The sequence below is a fragment of the Leptopilina heterotoma genome, unplaced genomic scaffold (assembly GCF_015476425.1).
Source record: "Leptopilina heterotoma isolate Lh14 unplaced genomic scaffold, ASM1547642v1 Lhet_351, whole genome shotgun sequence".
Taxonomy (NCBI): domain Eukaryota; kingdom Metazoa; phylum Arthropoda; class Insecta; order Hymenoptera; family Figitidae; genus Leptopilina; species Leptopilina heterotoma.
The window spans coordinates 167,846-188,805 of record NW_025111033.1 but is presented as its reverse complement, the minus strand read 5'-3'; the positions used below and the strand labels follow the sequence as shown (position 1 = coordinate 188,805).

The 20,960-nt window shown below is 30.8% G+C and overlaps 1 protein-coding gene across 1 annotated transcript in view; it reads left to right on the top strand.

Annotated features, from left to right (window-relative positions):
• LOC122505288 overlaps positions 1-13,821 on the top strand; it is a 48,090-nt gene extending 34,269 nt beyond the window's left edge. The window contains exons 2-3 of the mRNA XM_043616798.1: positions 11,959-12,176; positions 13,690-13,821. Of these exons, the coding sequence (XP_043472733.1) occupies positions 11,959-12,176; positions 13,690-13,821 (350 nt within the window). The remainder of the gene's footprint in view (positions 1-11,958; positions 12,177-13,689) is intronic.
• The last annotated feature ends 7,139 nt before the right edge of the window (positions 13,822-20,960 follow it).

Here is a 20,960-nt window from a genome sequence, read left to right as displayed (position 1 = left end):
TTTTGCACAATGCGTAAAATAACATTTAGGAAAGAAGAAATAATTTGTATGATTGCTGTCTTTTTACTTACCTCGTATTTTCTAATTATATTATTATTCTAGTAAAATTCTTGATAAATCAATTATTAGAATATCGAAATACACACGGATCAATATAATTTTACATTACATTAAGTTAGCTGAATATATATTCGTCAACAAATGAATGAAGCTCATTTTTTAACTCATCTCAAATTCTTTTTTTTGTATCATTTTATTTTAATTTATCAGACAGTTTTTTTAAATTTCTTTTTGTAAAAATATGTTACAATCAAAATTTTATAAATTTAGAAATATTTTTTAAAATATATTAAAAAAATATATAAATATATGTACATTATTAGCATATTTGGTATTTTTTTAATAAAAATAAACGTTTTCGTCGATATTTTAAAAAAGGGAGCAGCTGGAATTTTTCGCAAACTTGCATTTGATTACTTTCGATGTCCTTAACAATATCCATCCATAATTTTAAGTCACCACTTTAATGAAACTTGAATTGGCTAAGGAGAGGTGTGAGCGGTGTTCTCAAAAAGGCTGTTTTTTAGTCATCCGGTCAGAGGTTATATTTCAATTTATGGTTTCCTTTAACATTTGGAAACACTTTTGATTTTTGTTCGAGAAAGCATTTCCTTTTTAGTTAGGTTAGAGTTGACCGTTAAGAAAAAGGAAATATGAAACTGCCCTTTTTATGGTATCATCTGTGAGCAATAAAGTTGTGAGAGAACAAGTTTTTTAGAAAGAGATTACCAGGGAGTAAGAATTCTTACTTTATTGAAAATCACCATATGGGAAACCACATGGGATCCTATGTCAAAACCATGTAAAACCCTACTTCCATGAAGGAAACCACGTGGTTTACCATGTGGTTTCCCATGTCAAACCATATGGGAAATTGAGACAGGATTTTAGTTAGGAATAGACATGGGGAATTTGAACAGTTCATCTATGAATAAAACCATATCAAATCCCACATGTTTTTCCCAGTCAAATCCTAAACCGAATCCCATGTGAAAAACAGTATCATTTATTTATAATTATTTTCCCAAGTCAATCCTCAAGTGAAAAACAGTATCATTTATTTATAGTTATTTTTCCATGTCAAATCCTAAACCAAATCCCATGTGAAAAACATTATCCGCCTTATTGAATATCCCTACATGGGAATCCACTTGGAATTTTACAAGGGATTTCACATAGGATTTTATATGGGAATTGACATAGGATTTCATGCAAGATTTCACCTAGGATTTAATATGAGATATGACATAGTATTTTATTAAAGATCCAATGAAGAAATTTTCAAAGGATTAAAAATTATTTAATAAAAAATTAAATAATAAATCGTATTAGTGTTACAAGTCATCAAAAAAATAAAAAAACGATCATTTGAAACACGTCCTCTCTGCTACAGGTTCTCAGCTTTTATATACTTCCAGAATCGTCTCAACAGCGAGAGAAGTCACTTTCGCCACCTAGCGGTGAAAGTATAGGAGCGACAGTAATCTTTAACATTACTAAGAAAACCATGTGGAATACCACGTAGGATTCCATGTGGTTTCCTACGTGGGGATTTACATGGGATTTTACTTAGGAATTCATTTGGGAATTTATTTCTACTTAAATTCCTAAGTAAAATACCATGTCAATCCCCACGTAGGAAACCACATGGAATCCTACGTGGTATTCCACATGGTTTCCTTAGTAATGTTAAAGATTACTGTCGCTCCTATACTTCACCGCTAGGTGGCGAAAGTGACTTCTCTCGCTGTTGAGACGATTCTGGAAGTATATAAAAGCTGAAAACCTGTAGCAGAGAGGACGTGTACTAATACTAATATTATTTATTATTTAATTTTTTATTAAATAATTTTTAATCCTTTGAAAATTTCTTCATTGGATCTTTAATAAAATACTATGTGATATCTCATATTAAATCCTAGGTGAAATCTTGCATGAAATCCTATATCAATTCCCATATAAAATCCTATGTGAAATCCCTTGTAAAATTCCAAGTGGATTCCCATGTAGGGATATTCAATAAGGCGGATAATGTTTTTCACATGGGATTTGGTTTAGGATTTGACATGGAAAAATAATTATAAATAAATGATACTGTTTTTCACTTGAGGATTGACTTGGGAAAATAATTATAAATAAATGATACTGTTTTTCACATGGGATTCGGTTTAGGATTTGACTGGGAAAAACATGTGGGATTTGATATGGTTTTATGCATAGATGAACTGTTCAAATTTCCCATGTCTATTCCTAACTAAAATCCTGGCTCAATTTCCCATATGGTTTGACATGGGAAACCACATGGTAAACCACGTGGTTTCCTTCATGGAAGTAGGGTTTTACATGGTTTTTGACATAGGATCCCATGTGGTTTCCCATATGGTGATTTTCAATTTAAAACAAAACGAAAATACGTTTTCTATTTTGGGTTTTTCTGCTGTTTTTCAACACTCTCTAATGGTGTTAACAAATGTACAGAAAAAAAATGTTTGACCTTGAAAAATTAAATTAAAAAATAAAATTTCATTTTTTCATCAAAATGGACAGTTTTTATTTTTTAAAAAAAATTTTTATCATAAAGGTGAGGTTTTTTTCTAAAAAAAATGTATAGGTCAAAACGTGGGACAAGAACTTTTAACTGGTCAAAATAAACATTTACTTCTGCAATCCACCGCCCCTGCTCGTTGTTGGGCTATATATTGTTTATAACAATTAAAATAAATTATTTTATGCTTTATTAATTATCTGGTGGTCATATTGGATGAATATAAATTGATTTAGATCATGTGCATCAACGGAATAAGAAAATAAACCTCCTTTTTTTAAAAAATTGTATTAATTTGTTAACTTTGATTTAAAAAAAATTATAAATAATTAAAATCTCCAAAATCTGCCTCGAAGGATGTCTTAAGAATTTATTCCCCTTTAACTTAAGACAAAGAACACTCAAATCGGTTAAAAATTGTAAGCTATAGACATTTTTTAATAGTAAATTGTAAAAAAAATTCCACTGTGGGACGGTGCACGGCAGAAGTAAATGCTTAATTTGACTAGTTAAAAGTTCTTGTCCCACGTTTTGACCTATACATTTTTTTAGGAAAAAACCTCACCTTTATGATAAAATTTTTTTTAAAAAATTACAAACTGCCCATTTGATAAAAAAATGAAATTTTATTTTTTAATTTCATTTTTCAAGGTCAAACAATTTTTTTTCTCTACATTTGTTCACACTATTAGAAAGTGTTGAAAAACAGCAGCAAAACCCAAAATAGAAAACGTATTTTCGTTTTGTTTTAAAGAAACTACAAATTTTTCAAATATTCCATGTAAATTTTTGACCTGGGTCACTTGACGTGGAACCCGTCATATATGTGCATGCAAAAATATATACTAAAGAGTGTTTATTTTTCAGTGATAAGTAATATATTAATAATATAATGAAATATTTATAAATGTTCAGAATAAATTTTTTTGGTATATATAACCACAAAGTGTTTTATTCTTTGTGGAAACAATTAATAAATTCGTAAATAAATAATATTTACGAATTTGTAATTTACTTCAATTATATACTTTATAAATAAACAACTTTAAATGTCACATAAGAGTTATCAATATGTTAATTTATTCGTTTGTCGATCATTGAAATATGATGTTTTGCATCCTGGGATGCAACAAACTATAGTTTTGTAATTTTATTTTAAGAAACATGTGTCAAAACACAACTATAACCTATTGATATGATTTTGTTTTTTCACTTGCTTATCTTTTACGAAATAAAAAGAGAGGGCAATATGCGCATGTACTGCGCATGCGCGCGGAGCATAAGTTTTGTCATTCTGCGAGTTTAGTTCTCCTACAGAAAAAGGTTTCATTTTTGAGAGACTTCACACAGTCAGTTCAGTCTCCTTAGTCTTAAGGCCTAAGCACAACTACTTCGCGAATGTCGTTCGCGAACGCAATGCATGGGTTAGAAAAGGACAGATATATATTTGTGTCTTTTTCTAACGCATGCTTTACATTCGCGAACGACGTTCGCGAAGCAGTTGTGCGTTGGCCTTTACTCCCTGGAGATTACCTAGAAATTTGTCTAGTCTGTTTAATGTTACATGGTGAAGTCCTTTTTGGTTAATTTGTACATGTGTTTTTATGTGTGAGAAAAAAATAAAGGTTAAAAATATACAGGATGTAACAATTTCCTTATATGATTTTTCAACATAAATAAATTTTGAATTGACGTACGCGAATATGTCTAAATTTGAAATTGAAATCTTTGTATTTTTAGCAAAACTTTCGTCTGGTTGGGTTTTGAAAATAAACAATTTGGGGTGTTCAGTGTTCGTAATTTTATATCCACAAACAAGTTCGCTGGATTTAGAATTAAGGGCAAATGTAATTTCTCCCTTACTAACTAAATATATGGTGTGAGGATTGGACAAGTCAAGATCCACCATTTTATTAGCTCTACCTTCGTACAATATACTATATTTGTCGAATTTACAAACGTGAGTTTGCAATACGTATATCCTCCTTCTTGATCTATACATTTTTCTTCAGGTAGTTGACAAGTAGTTCCAGATTTTAAAATAATGATATTAGAATCTAATTTTACTGTACCTAAATGTTCTATGAGAGTTAATTTAACAGTTCCTTGAACTACTACGCTTTTCAAAGATAGAAAGGGGTCCGAATAAGCTACACCTTGACATGTCCCATCATATTCAATACTTCCAGCGATCGTTGTTGGATGTATTACAGTTTGGTTAATTTTAAGCCCATTAATTACGTGATTGTTTGATAATTTTAGAATTCCCGATTTATGTGCAATCTCACACTCAGATTTGCTTGTTTCTGTTATGTATTCATTCATGCTGTTATGTACTATTAAAACATGAGAGTGCATTCTGCAATGATATATCGTCCTTCGAATTTTGACCTTACATTGCCTTGCCATAGTTTCCGAATACTCACTGATCTGCATTAGTTGGATATACGGATATGTAATATTTAGGTTCGTTTCCGGGACATAACATTGGTCGACTTCAAGTAATGAAGTTGTAGTTATATTCAATTCTCTTGATTGAAATGACGTATGTGCGAACATACGATTCAGAATTTTACATAGAGAAAAAATGCAGTTACACTGGAGGATATTGAAAGCAATTACAGGAAAAGATAATCGCATTGATTTAATCAAGTATAAGGACTTCAAATTTTCCAATGATTTTCTTGCATTTTTTCAACATATTTTTGAGTGGAAATCAATTTGTTGTACAGAAATTAAACATATAGATGAAAGACTTCTTTTCAGAATTGCATCTTACAAATAAAGATAGGGTTGTTTATGTCACCATATACAATTGTCGGAAGAATTTATGTACACATGTCAGCCCCATCCGTCTCTAACAATTTGTTTGGAAAATATATGACCACCACTTGAGTAGTGATAGCATTTATCGCCAGTTGGCGTTGCTGCGCATCGGCCTTAGTTTATCACAGTATTGTATACAAAAATTATTAATTTATTTATTTTTTAAAATTGTTTGATATTTTTAATGGCCAATATTAGTGTTAAAGGTACAAAAAGACATTTATAAAAAGTTAATTATTTTACTGGAGTGAAGAATAAAGTGTGAAATTTATAAACTTTAAAAAATGCACAAGACCTGTCATTATTTGTTTTGTTGTTATTATATCTTTTATATAGACTATACAAGTGCGTTTGTATTTATTTTAGTTTTGGTTTATTATTTTTTAGTAGATTTATTTGGATTCATTTTTATTCAAGTGTTTTTACAAACAATTAAATTATATCTCATAATATAAGTGTGATAAGTGTCATTGTCCCATATAGTTCACATATGTGTATTAATTTTAGGTTATATGCGAAATAAAATGAGTAAAATACTAAATAGACAGTGAATCTTTGTGCAAATTGTTGAAAAAATCATTTACCGTGTATTTACAAAATATTTGAATTAATAATTATAAGTAATAAGCAGCCTGTCACAGAAAGATATAAGATATACATATCACACTGCACTGACAGGGATTATTACATGATTCTAAAAATTTTTAATAAAGAGAAATTTACTTTTATTTTTCAGTTACTTTTATCAATTTTATTACAGTTATTCAAAAAAATTTTTTTTCAAAATATTGTCAATCAAATACAGTATAGTGTGATATTTTCTAGGCTTACAGTTAAAATTTGAAAATATTGAGTCTGAACCTTTTACAACATTTATGCTTTATTTTTAGGTAAATTTAATTTCAAATAGTGTTTTAGTTTACTATTATAAAAGTATTTTTGAAAAAGAATTACTAGTATTTGTTTAATTAATTTATAATAATTATAAATTAATTAGTACAGCTATAACTAATATGCGTTTTATTACTTTTGTTTATCTTTTCGAAATGTCATTAATTTTATTTTAAAGTCTGTTAAATTCTTATTATATTATTTAATTATTGTATTATTAAATTTATAGTGTAAAATTGCCATTTTTTGTATCAAAATCTTTTTATTTAAACAATTTTCTTGTATGTTTATTATTAATATCAACGAAAAGGACAGGCCGAAGCGCAGCGGCGCAGTCTGGTGGTAGAAGTTAATACTACTCAAGTAGTGGTCATATATTTGCCGAGACGTCCCATAGAAAATTGAGAGAGTCGGACGGGGCTGACACATATAAACATTTTCTTCACTGGGATAAAGTCAGTCTATTTAAAAAATTCTCTAACGAATTTATACCTAAAAATTCTAAACATCTTAATTAGAATTATATAATTTTCATTAAGTTTATAAGTAATGATCGATTTCAAAAAATTAAGAAAACAGTACTTGAAATGTAAAAACTATTGTATTAATATAAAAATCTTATAATATGTCAATGTTATAAAATTAAAATGATGTAATAGATAATTCGTGTTATTATTTGTGAAACCTTTATTTAATTTTTCAGAAATCAAGTACATTACAAATCAGAATCGCTTATCCAGTTATTATAAGTATTATCCAAGAAGACTAGAGACAGGAGGACTAACTGCAGTAGTGGGGGTAGGACAAATATAGGGGGATTATGAAGGCGTGGTTAGATTGCGCCAAATATCGTGTTTTGATTCTGCACTTCCACTCACACACGCGTGTCACGTATTGAGTGTTGAGATGTGCAGAACTGAAAACAAGATATTTGGCGCAATCTAATTACGCCTTCAGAACCCCACTAATACTGACTCACTGCTGTGAGTGAGAAAACAGCCGAGTTAGCCCTTCTGTCTCTATTTTTCTTGGTATTATCAAAGCCTAGTCATTTTACAAATAATTTTTTCTACCTTGTTTTTTAATTACTTTTTCCACTAAATAAATATATGAATATTTAGTTTTTGAAAGTTCTTGCTCAAATTCTAAAATGTAAGGTCATTTTGAGGTGGGGTATAGTTAATTCGGTAAAAAACGCATGTCTTTTAGAATTTTCTTTTGGCAATACGCAGAAAGTTAATTTATTTTTGCTAGATATTGAGATTTTCTCCAGGCGCCTCGAAAAATTTGAGGTGTACACTCTAACTCGCAAGAGAATCATCTAAAACAAAAAAATAAATGTGATTTTCTTTTATTTTTTCAAGATATTTTTGAGTGGAAATCAATTTATTGTACATAAATTAAAAATATAGATAAATGTCTTCTTTTTAGAATTGCACCTTACAAATTAGGATATATGTTTGCTCTATCTATATAACACAGTGCAACAGCATTTCTATTTCTGGGATCGCATAGTGTCATTTTTATGGGTTTTTTAATGCCGAACGCGAATCCGTAATCAGAATTGTTCCATCACTCTAGATTTTTGAGAAATCTAACCTTGAAAATTTAAAAAAGCGGTTTTTGGGGTACTTTTTGGTTTTTTATCAGGGTATAAAAATTTTTCCTAGGGTTTTCATTACATTTCATTATATTGGTGGAAGAACTAGAAAAATATGAAGGAGAATATAAATCATTGAGTTCTTTAAATAAAGACAACCTCTCTTTAATTAATAAATTATTAAAAGTTGATATTTTTCTCACAAATGAAATAACTATATTCATAATACGAGTACCATTATTATCTAAAATTGTTTTTGATTTTTATCACTTGATACCAGTTCCAATTACAAATTACACTACTTCAACATATTCCTACGTTATTACCAAATATAAACATTTTTTATTATCCCAATCGAAAAAAAATTTCTTCCTTTAGAAGAACATTAAACGATACTAAGGAAATTAGTGTTACTTGTATCAATAAACCATTAATGACTTTTTTTAATTATAAATGGTATGAAGTTTTTGTTATTATACTTTTTTATTATTATCATTGCATTAATGTTACAAATATAATTATTTAAATAAAAAATATTGTTGTTGTTTAAAATCTGAATCAATTTCAGTTGAAGAAATCTTATCAGCAATTGCATGTGATGAAGCAAATTCCACATTAAACATATCAATTAGTAATAAACAATTTTTTTTATTTCTCTTTCCAGTTAACATCCTTAGTGAATCTTATTTAAATGAACCTCTCAATATTATAGAAGTGAGATTATTTATCATAAGCTTGGAACAGCACACATTTCAAACCAAAAATTAACACTTCTTGCTCACCTTAATTCAACTCGTTTGAAAGATGCTTTTATAGAAATAACTAATCATTATTCGTTTTGTTTTCAGTTTTCTTCGTTTTGCGGCGAGACAGTTATATATACCATTCAATTTTCATGAACATAATTATGATAACTTGCGTGAGCGTCTAAAAATGCCTAAGATTGTAACTTGATTTCTGTATGCAGACCTGATTTTTATGTTCAAAATATTCAATGCTTTTGTAAATTGTCCAACACTCTTGTCACTAATAAATTTAAGTTTACCTTCCAGACCATCTAGATATCGCTCATTGTTTAGAATTGAACATCATAATACAAACTATGTAAATAATTCATTGATGATAAGGTTGAGTAGGGAAGCAAATGCTGTAAGTGATTCAGTTGAATTCTTCGACACTTCATTGAATAGATTTATAACTGCATTGCAAAAATTGTTATACTACTACCATTAACATTATAGTTCCGCCTAGCGTTCTCATAATTTACCTTAATATAGTTATTAAGGTCTTTTGTTATATAATTTACAATTAAGTACTTTTGTACGAAAGGGTTCGTCTGATACCCGTTTATGTTCAAATAAATAAATAAATTATAATGAAATTACATTTTCATGTAAATTTTTTTAAAAATTCATAGTGTAGAAAAAAATAGTACTTTAAATTGTAATAAAGATTTACAAATAATAGTACAATTAATTATTGATATTAATATGAAAATAAAAATTTTGAGGAATTAACTTCCATTACTTCAGAACGTAAAAGCGGCATATTATACAATCGTATTTCTCACACTACAAATTCATTATACGGTACATTCGATACGGATGATGCTTAATTTTATTCTCAAATAATCAAAAATTTAGTTAATGATTAATGATGAAAAAGTAAAAAGTCCTTTTCAATCTAAAGTACAGGTTATTTATAATTATATGAAAAAATTTAATAATACATTAAATTCTCTACAAAAGTTAGAGGAAAATATTAAATTTACTGCAAAATTAATTAATAATTTTGTTTTAAACATTACTAATAATAATTCATCTCAAAGATTTGAATCTTTAGTTCATTACCAAATGAAAAAAAGAATCAATTGAAAGTACTTGTTGAAGAAAACAGACTTTTAAATAACGTAGTTAGACGTTTAGTTTCGTACCTACTCGACTATCCTTGGCAAGAGAACTATTGTAGACGAACTTGACTTTGCTTTCACAAAGTTAACTATTTAAAAAAAGTACCAAATTAAAGTACTGATTATTAATAAATTTTGTTGTTGTTGATATTTTCCTTTTTTTGGAAAACTGAACATATGAGAAAAATTTTTTTTAACATTAAAATAAAGAAGAATTAATAAATTAATTGGATGTTGCTTTTGCTCGATTACATGCAGAAGGAACAATTATCCTCAATCAGAAGAAAAAATTATCTGTCCTTATACAGGATTACATGAAGTAAGAGTTATGGAATTGAATTATCATTTAGAAACTTGTAAAAGAAAATATTTAAAAATTTATAAAAGTTTGTAGAAATTTTGTTTTCCTCATTTCTTTTATTGATAAAATGAATTAAATGAAATGAAATTAATTAAATGAATTAAATGAAGAAAATTCTAGTCCAAAAGAATATTGAAAAAATTTAATATAAGGTAATTATTTAAAACATTCCATCTCCTTATTCTGTTCCAACTAAACAATCTTATAAAAATAGAATTGTGATAAGATTTTGAAAACCCATCACTTCCTTCTTCCAAAATAATTAAAAGAAGAAAAATTTATTTCAAAATACTAAAATTTTGAACCAAATTTTACTGTTCATACGCGCAGATACACAATAGCTGCATTAGAGCATGCGTGTCACTGCAGCATTGAATATTTTAATTATTTTAATTAAAAGGATTATTATTAATTATTAAGAAGAGGGTTGTGGACTTAGGACCTTGCAGGTCAACGCCACTAACGATTGGGTAATCCCTTTACGTTCCCCATAACCACCCCTATATCCGAAGTCCTTTCCACAACAGGAGGACTTCGGCCAGGTTTCTGGTAGCAATAACGGTCTCCCCCAGAAAGAAGTAGCCCGTAATGTGTTTCCGCTCCTTCACAAGTACAGGGCAGTGACACAAGATGTGTATCGGGGTTTCATATTCCTCTCCACACCTACGGCACTTCGGGTCGTCTAGGATCCCCATTTTGTGCCTATGATAGCGCAGATCACCATGGCCAGTTAATAGCCCTGTTATGATCTTTGCCTCTTTTCTATTTAATTTGCGGAATTCCGCTTTCCTCATAGGGTTAATACTACTTCCCATGAGTACCTTGGCTTGTCTACAGCCATAAAATATTGCCACAATTTCGGCTTGTAACACAGTAACAGTGGTCCCCAACTTAAAGGAGTGTCCCACTTGGGAGGTTACATGATAGATTCCTGCACCAACTCCATTCCCGCCTTTTGATCCATCTGTGTACCAGACTTCACAGTCAGCTGGAATACTTGTCAGTCCATTTATCCAATCTTCTCTACTAGGTATATTAATCCTATACTTTTTGTCGAAGAGGTACAAAGGGACAGTTCTGTCCCTAATCATACTTAGAAGGGGGATTCTCACCAATTTCTTTGGGAGACGCCATCTGCCCACCTCCCTGCGGCCCACAGGACCACTCAACCGCAGGGCAGCCTTAACCGCCGCTGCTTTAATTGTAAGGTGTAAGGGTTCTAGCCCCAAGAGGGCACCAAGGGCAGCAGTAGGAGTTGTACGCACCGCCCCCGTTATGCCTCTAAGTACCATCCCCCTTACCCTTTCCAATTCAATTAAAAGGATAATTAATTTTAATTTTCTATAAAATTAAAATTAATTAAAAAATTTCTGCTTTCTCGAATAGAATATATCTATTTTTGAAGAATCTGAAAATATCCTTATCATCCATGGAAAACAATCCTCCTTTAAAAGAAAATTCCTCTAATAAAAGGAAAAGAGGAAATAAAAAATTCGTAACTATTCCAAATAGTTCATGGATGTATCATAATTTGATCAAAAAACCTATCAAAATTGTTCCTATTGCAATTGTTAAGCCAACATTACGGGTTCCTATCCAAATCGAGCAGGTGCAACCCCAAAACTTTGTTGAGATAGATTTAACAGTTGAAGAAGCAATATTGTTAAGAACTCAAGCTCTTGCTAAAGAAAATCTAGTACGAAATTCTACATTCCCAGAAATTATTGATTTAACGGAATAGTGATTGATTCTTATATTTTTTTTAGTGTCTGAATATTTTACGGCACCGAAGAAGTTGACCGGAACACAAAGAAAGGCTATTAATAGGAGACTAGCCAAAGCTAAAGCAGCGAAAGGAGAATCTTTGTTACCGATCCAAGAATTTAGGAGATTAAGAAGAGAGCGAGACGCTCTTAGCCAAAAATTAAACGTTATTGAAGAAGAACCTTTAATATTCCCACCCCTTCCCAAAGAAGTGGAAATTGTACCACTTCCACCTCTTCCTAAAGACGAAGAAATAAAAACAATTCCTTTTTCTTCCAAGGAAAAAGAAAATTGTTCAACCATAGTCCACCCCAGTGTATACAAAAGTCTTAGCTTAGATACTAAGATAGCTTTAATGCGAAAAAATTTATGTAAACACATGTTGATACCCAATAGGTGTGTAAATTGTTTAGAAGATTGGAGAAAAAGTTATAAAATCCCAAAAAAATCTGCTAATAATAAAAACGAGAAATAATTAATTAAAATATTTTTTTTTCTCATCCCTATCCTCTATAAAAAAAATATATTTTTTATATACTTTTTTTATTATTAATGAGTGATAAAAGAATCACTCGTCAAGGAGCAAAAGACGACCCAAAGTTATCCGAAGAAATTCAACAATTTAATCCTTTCGGTAAATCCCAAATAGTACCAAGTTCGCCTACAAGTGATATAAAGCCTCTTTTAGATCTTTCCACCGACTCATCGTACTCCGACGTACACAACGATACCACAATCAGACATATACAAAAAACAGATACACCAATAAATCCAAATAAACACTTTTACACCTCTACACCTAATGCAAAAATTTTAGATTATTCAAACGATTCAAACGATACCACTATAATTTATTTAGATTCAGAGAATCTTAACCAAGTTTTATTAGGAAACGATTTTTTAAATTCAAATTTAGGTAATATTGATCCAAATATAAATTTAAATAACGTTATCCCACATCCAGTAAACATGGCATAATACAGAAATGACTTTTTTTGTTAAAAAGTAAAAAATATTTATAATAGTTGTCTTTTAAAAATTATAAATGACTAAAAAACTGTCAAAAGGGAATAGCGGTCTGACAGACCGGGGTTAGCACTGAGCGTGATTTTTCAACACTTAGCACTTTAAAGGTTAAAGAAGGCCTTCTGCCTGAAATCGAACAAAAACTGACCAATCAGGTCACTATAAACGACCTTATTAGAGAAGCGATCAGAATCGAAAAGAAAATATTAATTCAAAAAGATAAGAGACGAGTATTTTCGGAAACAAAAAATCAAAAAAGGAGGGAAATCTTTCAAACTGAAGAACACAATCCACCTCAACCCATGAACACTAACCTTGAAAATGCTATAGTTTTTTGTCAAATTTGTAATCGTAAAGGACATTCTGCATTACAATTCTATAAAATCAAAACGTGTCCAACTTGTAATAAGAGTGGACACGATGCAAAGTTTTGTAGAGCCAACGGTCCGGAAAAATGTCAAATCTGTGATAAGTTAGGGCATAATGCAAAAACATGTTATCAAAACCCACTTTATAAAAGACCTAACGAACAAAATTAAAATGAAAAACAAATCGAGTCTAGAGCCCAATTTAAATGTCAAATTTGTAATAGAATCGGCCATACAGCAGCTAGGTGTAAAAGTCTACCTAAAGCTAGCAATAACGAATGTAAATATTGCCAAAGGCAAGAGCATCAAATAGAAGAATGTAGGTTACGCATTTATCAGAACAGGCTTAGAGATAAGGGAAACGATCAGAGTCCCCATCGTCAGGGCGTGAATCAGGGGACTTTTCAAAATCAAAATCGCTCAGTCAATGTAACAGAAACCCAGAATCTTGCGTCAGAATTAATACCGTAACTAAAGAATCACTTAAATTCAGTCCTTATATCACCATGACAATAAGTAGTTTTACAAAACCCGTAAATTTATTATTAGATACGGGAGCAGAAGTAAATTTAATAAAAGAAGGTGCAGTACCAACAGAAGGAAAAATTAATTACAAAGATGTGTATAAAATTAGCGGTATAGGAGGTGATTCTTCAGACTCAATTGGTTCATTTAAATTAAAAATAGCGAACCAATTAGTAGAATTTCTAGTAATTTCAGATTCTATTCCAATTCCTTATGATGGAATACTAGGAACTCAATTTTTCTTTTAAACAAAAAGTAAATTGAATTTTAAAACTCAAAAACTACAAATCGAAAATACTAAAATTCAAATGAAAAGAATGGGTTTAACTAATTTAAAAAAAATGCCAGACGTATACTACACTGAACAAAGTAGTATTATAGGTAGACTACCTGTGCTAACCATACAACATATGATTAGTAACATTAGTACTTCCTTTTTGATTGATACCGGATCAGAAGTAAATTTAATGAAAGAAAAATTGTTGTTCCCAGGTGATAGATACGATTCTAATAGGAAACAAATTTTAAAAGGTATATTTCCAGACACAATAAAAACACTAGGTAGTTTAGATTTGTGCATTTTCGGAGCAGAATCAGAATTTCAAATAATAGACGACGAAATTGTATTACCTTGTGAAGCTATATTAGGATCAAGATATTTTCAAGAAAGCGAAGCAATAATTGACTTTGAAAACTCGATATTTATAGTACACAATATGAAATATTGTATAGAATATAAAATCAAAAATTCCATCAATAGACAAATCAATCAAATTCCTAGTTCTGAAGTTCAAAATTCTTTAAACCATGAGAATTGCCAAGAAGATGAAATTAAAAGTTTAGCAGAAAAACACGTCTTTCTTATTTCTAATTTGGAAATGAAAAACGACTTGAATATTAACCTGTGTGATGAAGATTACTCACCAGAATTAGATAAATTCACTCTTGACGAAGAACCTTCACTTAACTCGGAACCAATTGATATGAAAGATTATTTGCGTTTAGATCATTTAAATCCTGAAGAAAAAGCTCATGTTTTACAATTAGTTAGACAATATAGGCATCATTTCTTCCTTCCTGGAGGTGAACTCACTGGTACGGATAAAGTTATGCATAGAATCCCTACTACAGACGATATTCCTGTATATTCAAAACAGTACAGATTCCCCCATTCAATGAAAAAAGAAATTCTAAAACAAGTAAAAGAACTATTAGATGCAGGAATTATTAAACCTTCCAATTCTCAGTACAGTACACCATTATGGATTGTACAGAAAAACCCTGACTCAGAAGGGAATATTAAGTAGAGAGTAGTGTTAGATTTTCGAGCTCTTAACAAAAAAACCTTAGGAGACGCATACCCATTACCTAATAACACAGAAATTTTTGACCAAGTAGGAGGTGCCAAATATTACTCAGTTCTTGATTTAGCTAAAGGTTTTCTTTAAATTAAAATGGATCCCAGAGATGCCCATAAAACAGCCTTTAGTACACCATTTGGTCATTATGAATTCACCCGTATGCCTTTTGGTCTTAAAACTGCACCCGCTACTTTTCAGCGACTTATGGATCAAGTTTTAAAAGGGTTACAAGGTGAAATTCTCTTTGTTTATTTGGACGACATAGTAACCTATGCAAACAGTATAGAAGAACATGATTACAAACTAAATCTTCTAATAGAAAGGTTAAGTGATGCAGGTCTAAAACTCCAAGTAGACAAATGTGAATTTTTAAAACAAGAAGTCAGGTTATGCAATAGGAGGAATATTATCCCAAGGTGATATAGGAAAAGACAAACCAATCGCGTATTTCTCCTGAGTTTTACGAGGCCCAGAAATTAATTATGAAGTATATGAAAAAGAGGCCAAAGCTGTAATCGATTTCGTTGAAGCATTTAGGTCGTACGTGTATGGTAGGAAAATTACAATCTACACAGATTATCAACCATTAGTTTGGTTTAAAACCGCTACCTTAAATACGCGAATCCAAAAATGGCGCTTTAAACTTTCTGAATATGAATACACTATTATTCATAGATCAGGAAAAACTAACACCAATGCAGATGCTCTCTCTAGGAATCCTATTGAAGAAACATTTATTAATGTTCTAACAAGAGCTCAAAAGAAATTAGAAGAATTAGAATCTCGTGATATTCAAATTCCTCAAATCCCAAAACCTAAACCCTCCTCACCAATTCCGAGTAAAACTTCTAATCCTGCAATTGATCTCGCGTCTAAACCCAAACCTTCTTTACCAAATCTTAACGAATCTCAAAAAGAAGATCGTCCTATCCTAGATGCAACCTTAGAAGATCGTACTTTTCGAAGGTTTCCCAAACGGAATTTAGGAATCCCCTTACCCAATTACGAAGAAAACGAAGATTCTAAAGAGGAATCTAATGCAGATCCTGTACCCCTCAAGAGCCCTGAACTTAAACTCAGGAAGGACTCTCCAGACGATTTTGAAGAAGAATTATTCCCTAAAAACAAACCCCCACAAACCTCGAAAATTAAAGTAATGAAAAAAAGGACGCCCAAGAAAGATTACTGTCAAAGAAAAAGACATCACGTCACGGGATGTCATTTTTCCCAATCCAAGAAAAAACGCTAGAAAAAGAAGATATTTACGCCATGACTCGGATACTAATTCAGAAGACTCTAGCTCAATTTCTTCTGAAGATTCTCAAAACCTAGATTTTGAAGTTAGGAAAACTAATCTAATAAAAACTAGGAAACCTATTTAATATAGGAAAGATAACATCGCGTATTTTGTAACCACTAAAGGTTCTCCTTGTGATTTTGGTGCCGAAAAATTAATTGAACACAACAAAATTCCATATAAAGGTAATTTTACAATAGGTGAAATTAACATAATTAAAAGGAAAAATAATAGACATTTATTTGCAATGTGTTTAAAAGATGATACTCCCCAATTTCTATCTCAAATAAGAGATTCAATTCTTAAATTGCTAAAAAAATTGAAAAAACATCTTGAAGAAATAAACCAAAACGAATTTTCAATAGCTAAAAGTGAAAAAATTGAAAATTTGGATTAGGAAGAAATACAAAATTTAATTAAATTAACTTTTCAAGGATCAAATTTAACTATTCTGGTTTGTTATGGCACCGTCAAATATGTCCCTTTTGAAAAAAGAAATGATATCTTTGACGAATTTCATATTTCATATTTCTGGGAAAGACTAAAAGACGACGTGATTAGACGAGTACAACAATGTTTAGACTGTCAATTAAAAAAGCTAGTACGTTTAAAAACTAAACAACCCATGGTAAGTACTATCAAGTACTATAGCCGACGCTTTCATAAAAAAATGTATATTTGTTTTCGGCTCTCCCAAAACTGTCTTAACTGACCAAGGTAGGAATTTTCTTAGTGAATTGATGGTCAGAGTATCAAAAAGATTCAGAATAAAGAGAATTCGCACCACGGCTTTTCACCCCCAATCTAATGGTTCACTAGAAAGATCTCACCATTCATTGGCTGACTTCTTAAAACAATACGCCGATGCAGACAATGAATGGGACGAATGGATTGATATAGCAATGTTAAGCTATAACACTAGCGTTCATGAGACTACTAAACATATATCTATATATATAAAATCAGACTTTTGTCTGTACATTGCTCAGAACTTTAAATTTCGCACATAATTATTCGTTTTAGGCATCAAGGATTCCAAGTATACCAATAAAAAATTTCGTGTATGTATGTGTGTCGGTATGTCACAGAATCTTTGTTCGCGCATCACTTAAAAACTGCTGAACCATTTGAAACCAAATTTGGCAGAATGTTAAACCTTGGGCCAAGGAAGGTTTATAAATTTACAGATTTGAAAAATATTGATTAGAACGGGAGATACTCAATTTTCTCGAGAAATTCAAATATCAAAAATTTTCAAATTTTACATTTTTTTAAAAAATGCTTTCAAACTTTCTATAATTGAGTATAACATGTTATTTAGTCACATTTTAGAATAGTTTTGCCAAAAATAATGTCCTATAACTAATCTAATCTAACAACCGAGATCGAGCTGGATTTTCCTCAAGAGGGGAAAGTAAGCACCTAGGATATAAAACCCATTGTACCAGACTCCAGCTCGCTCGTTTATAGCAACCCCTTAAGGAGAGTCCAGAATAGAGTCGAACGCGCTGAAAGTAACGCGCTCGTCCATATGGAATACATAGGAGGAGCGCGTTAGTATCAGCGCGTTCATACCGACGTCGACTCTATTCTGGACTCTCCTTTAGAGTCCTGTTCTTCTCCAGAAGTCCAGTATCTCTTCTATCGATAGGTTGCTCACCTGTTTAGGGTCAATAATTGCTTGACCCCAACTAGATAGCCTGATCCTAGATAGCGCTGGGCATTCAGATAATATGTGAGTCGAAGTTTTGTTACTCTCCCCACACAGTCTGCACATAGGTGAAACTTGTCTGCCTATTTTATGCTGATGGTAATTCAATAGTCCATGACCCGTAAGTAGACGAACTACGGTTCTAACTCTGATCTTATCGAGTTTTAGGAGATCGCTCGCTCGCCTCTTGTTGAGTGCTAGCCCCAACAGAGTTTTCACTTGCCTTCCCACCCTAACGTTCGCCCAATACTTCTCATGTTCCTTTTGACCCTATCTTTCTATGGCTCCCTTAACCAAGCACGGCATTATTGCCACTGCTGGTTCAGGACCTATAAATTCCGTTTCGGAACCGATTTTCGCCAAGACGTCTACTCTTTCATTACCCTTGATTCCCGAGTGACCCGGTACCCAAATCAATGGAAGTTTATTTGCTGAACCTAACTCATCTAGTACGCTGTGGCATTCCCAGACGAGTTTTGATTCTATTGTGGGATTTTTCAGAGACCCCCAAGGCCGCCTGACTATCCACACAAATACTAATCCTCTTGCCCTTTGTTCCATTTCGAATGGATATTTGGGCGCAAGTTAAAATCGCACAGACCTCTGTCTGCCAGACCGTGGCATATTGTCCTAGTGACTCAGCCACTTTAATGCAGCCCGTTTCTCGATAGATTCCGAAGCCTGCACCGTAGTCCATCTTGGAGCCGTCTGTATACCAGACTTCGTCCCCAAGTGGAAAACCTTTCTTTCAGTCCATTCTGGAAGGTGTAATGATCTTAAAGCAGGGTTTAAATTTCACTCTCTTGATCATTTTATCTTGCACCATACTTAATTCTGGTATTAATAGAATTGAGCGTGGAAGCTTGGTGTGTATACCACCAACCTTCCACCTTTCCTGCGCGGTTAACCTGCTCGTCCTATAACTAAGATGTAAGTATAAATTTTTTTTTAAATTCAAAAAATCGAAATTTTTTAAATTTTATATTTTTTAATAAATTGCTTTTAAACTCTCTATAATTGAGTATTATGTACTTGTAATTTAGTCAAATTTTAGCATAATTTATCCAATAATACTGTCCTATAACTAAGACGTAAGTATAAAAATGATTTCGAAAAATTCAAAAAATCGCAAATTTCCAAATTTTATATTTTTTAATGGACTGCTTTTAAACTATCTATAATTAAGTATTACATGTTATTTAGTCACATTTTAGCATAATTTTAAGATTTAGGTATAAAAAAGTTTTCAAATAATTAAAAAAACCGCAAGTTTACAAAGTTTACATTGTTTAATTAATTGCTTTTAAACACTGTATAATTGAGTATAACATGTTATTTAGTCACATTTTCGCATAATTTTGCACAAAAAATGATATGACTAAAATGTAAGTATAAAAATATTTTCGATATCAAAAAATCGAAAAAATTATAATTGTTATTAATTACTATCAAGTTTAATTCAGTAGTATTTTTAAGGTCTCTGATTAAGATTTTGACGTCAAAATAATGCAATTCATAATTATTGATCCAATTCATTCAGTATTCTTTAATTGAAAGAAGTTCAGAGACTTTAAAAATGGAGATGTTTTATAATAAATACTAGCTGTCGGACCCGTCTTCGACGGGTTTTAGTTTCGGCTAATACATTTGATAGGGTTTCTACCAACCGGGAAATAGCCGGGAATTAAATTTTACTGGGAAAAACTAATAATTAGTTACCATTAACTATTTCGTGACAAAAATATTACTATTTCAATCAGTGACAGATTTTTTTTTATCAAATTTGATATTCAGGAACAGTATTTGGCAACTTGTAGTACTTTGTGCGTTTGTAGTACTGCAATTAATGTATTAAAAATTAATCCTAAATTTACACCAGCTTTTGGAGTCAAAGAAGAGTCTAATTATAAATAATTGTGTCACAATTAGACAATTAGACAATAAAAATTAAAGTAAAAAGCAGTTTTTAAAGTCAAATTAATATAATAAAACTTTTTTAATTTGATAAGAAAATTCCCGGTTTTTCCTGGTCAAATTAAACTCCCGGCTATTTATCGGTTTCCCCGCGCAATTGGTAGACACTCTGTCAATTCTATTATGGTAAACTAAATCCCGTCAAAGACTGGTACTGGTATATAACATATTTTCTTAAAAAAGAGTATTTTCATAAAATAAAAATAACCCCAAAAATACTACTGAATTAAACTTGATAGTAATTAATAACAATTATAATTTTTTCGATTTTTTGTTATGGAAAATATTTTTATACTTACATCTTAGTCATATCATTTTTTGTGAAAAATTATGCTAAAATATGACTAAATTACATGTAACACTCAATTATACAGAGTTTAAAAGCAAATCATCAAAACATGTAAAATTTGTGATTTTTAAAATTTTTTGAAAACATTTTTATACTTTAATCTTAGTTATAAGATATTATTTTTTGAAAAATTATGCTAAAATGTGACTAAATAACATGTAATGATTAATTATAGATAGTTTAAAAGCAGTCCATTAAAAAATATAAAATTTGGAAAATTTCGATTTTTTGAATTTTTTAAAAAAAATTTATACTTACATCTTAGTTATAGGACATTATTTTTGGCAAAACTATTCTAAAATGTGACTAAATAACATGTTATACTCAATAATAGAAAATTTGAAAGCATTTTTTAAAAAAATGTAAAATTTGAAAATTTTTGGTTTTTGAATT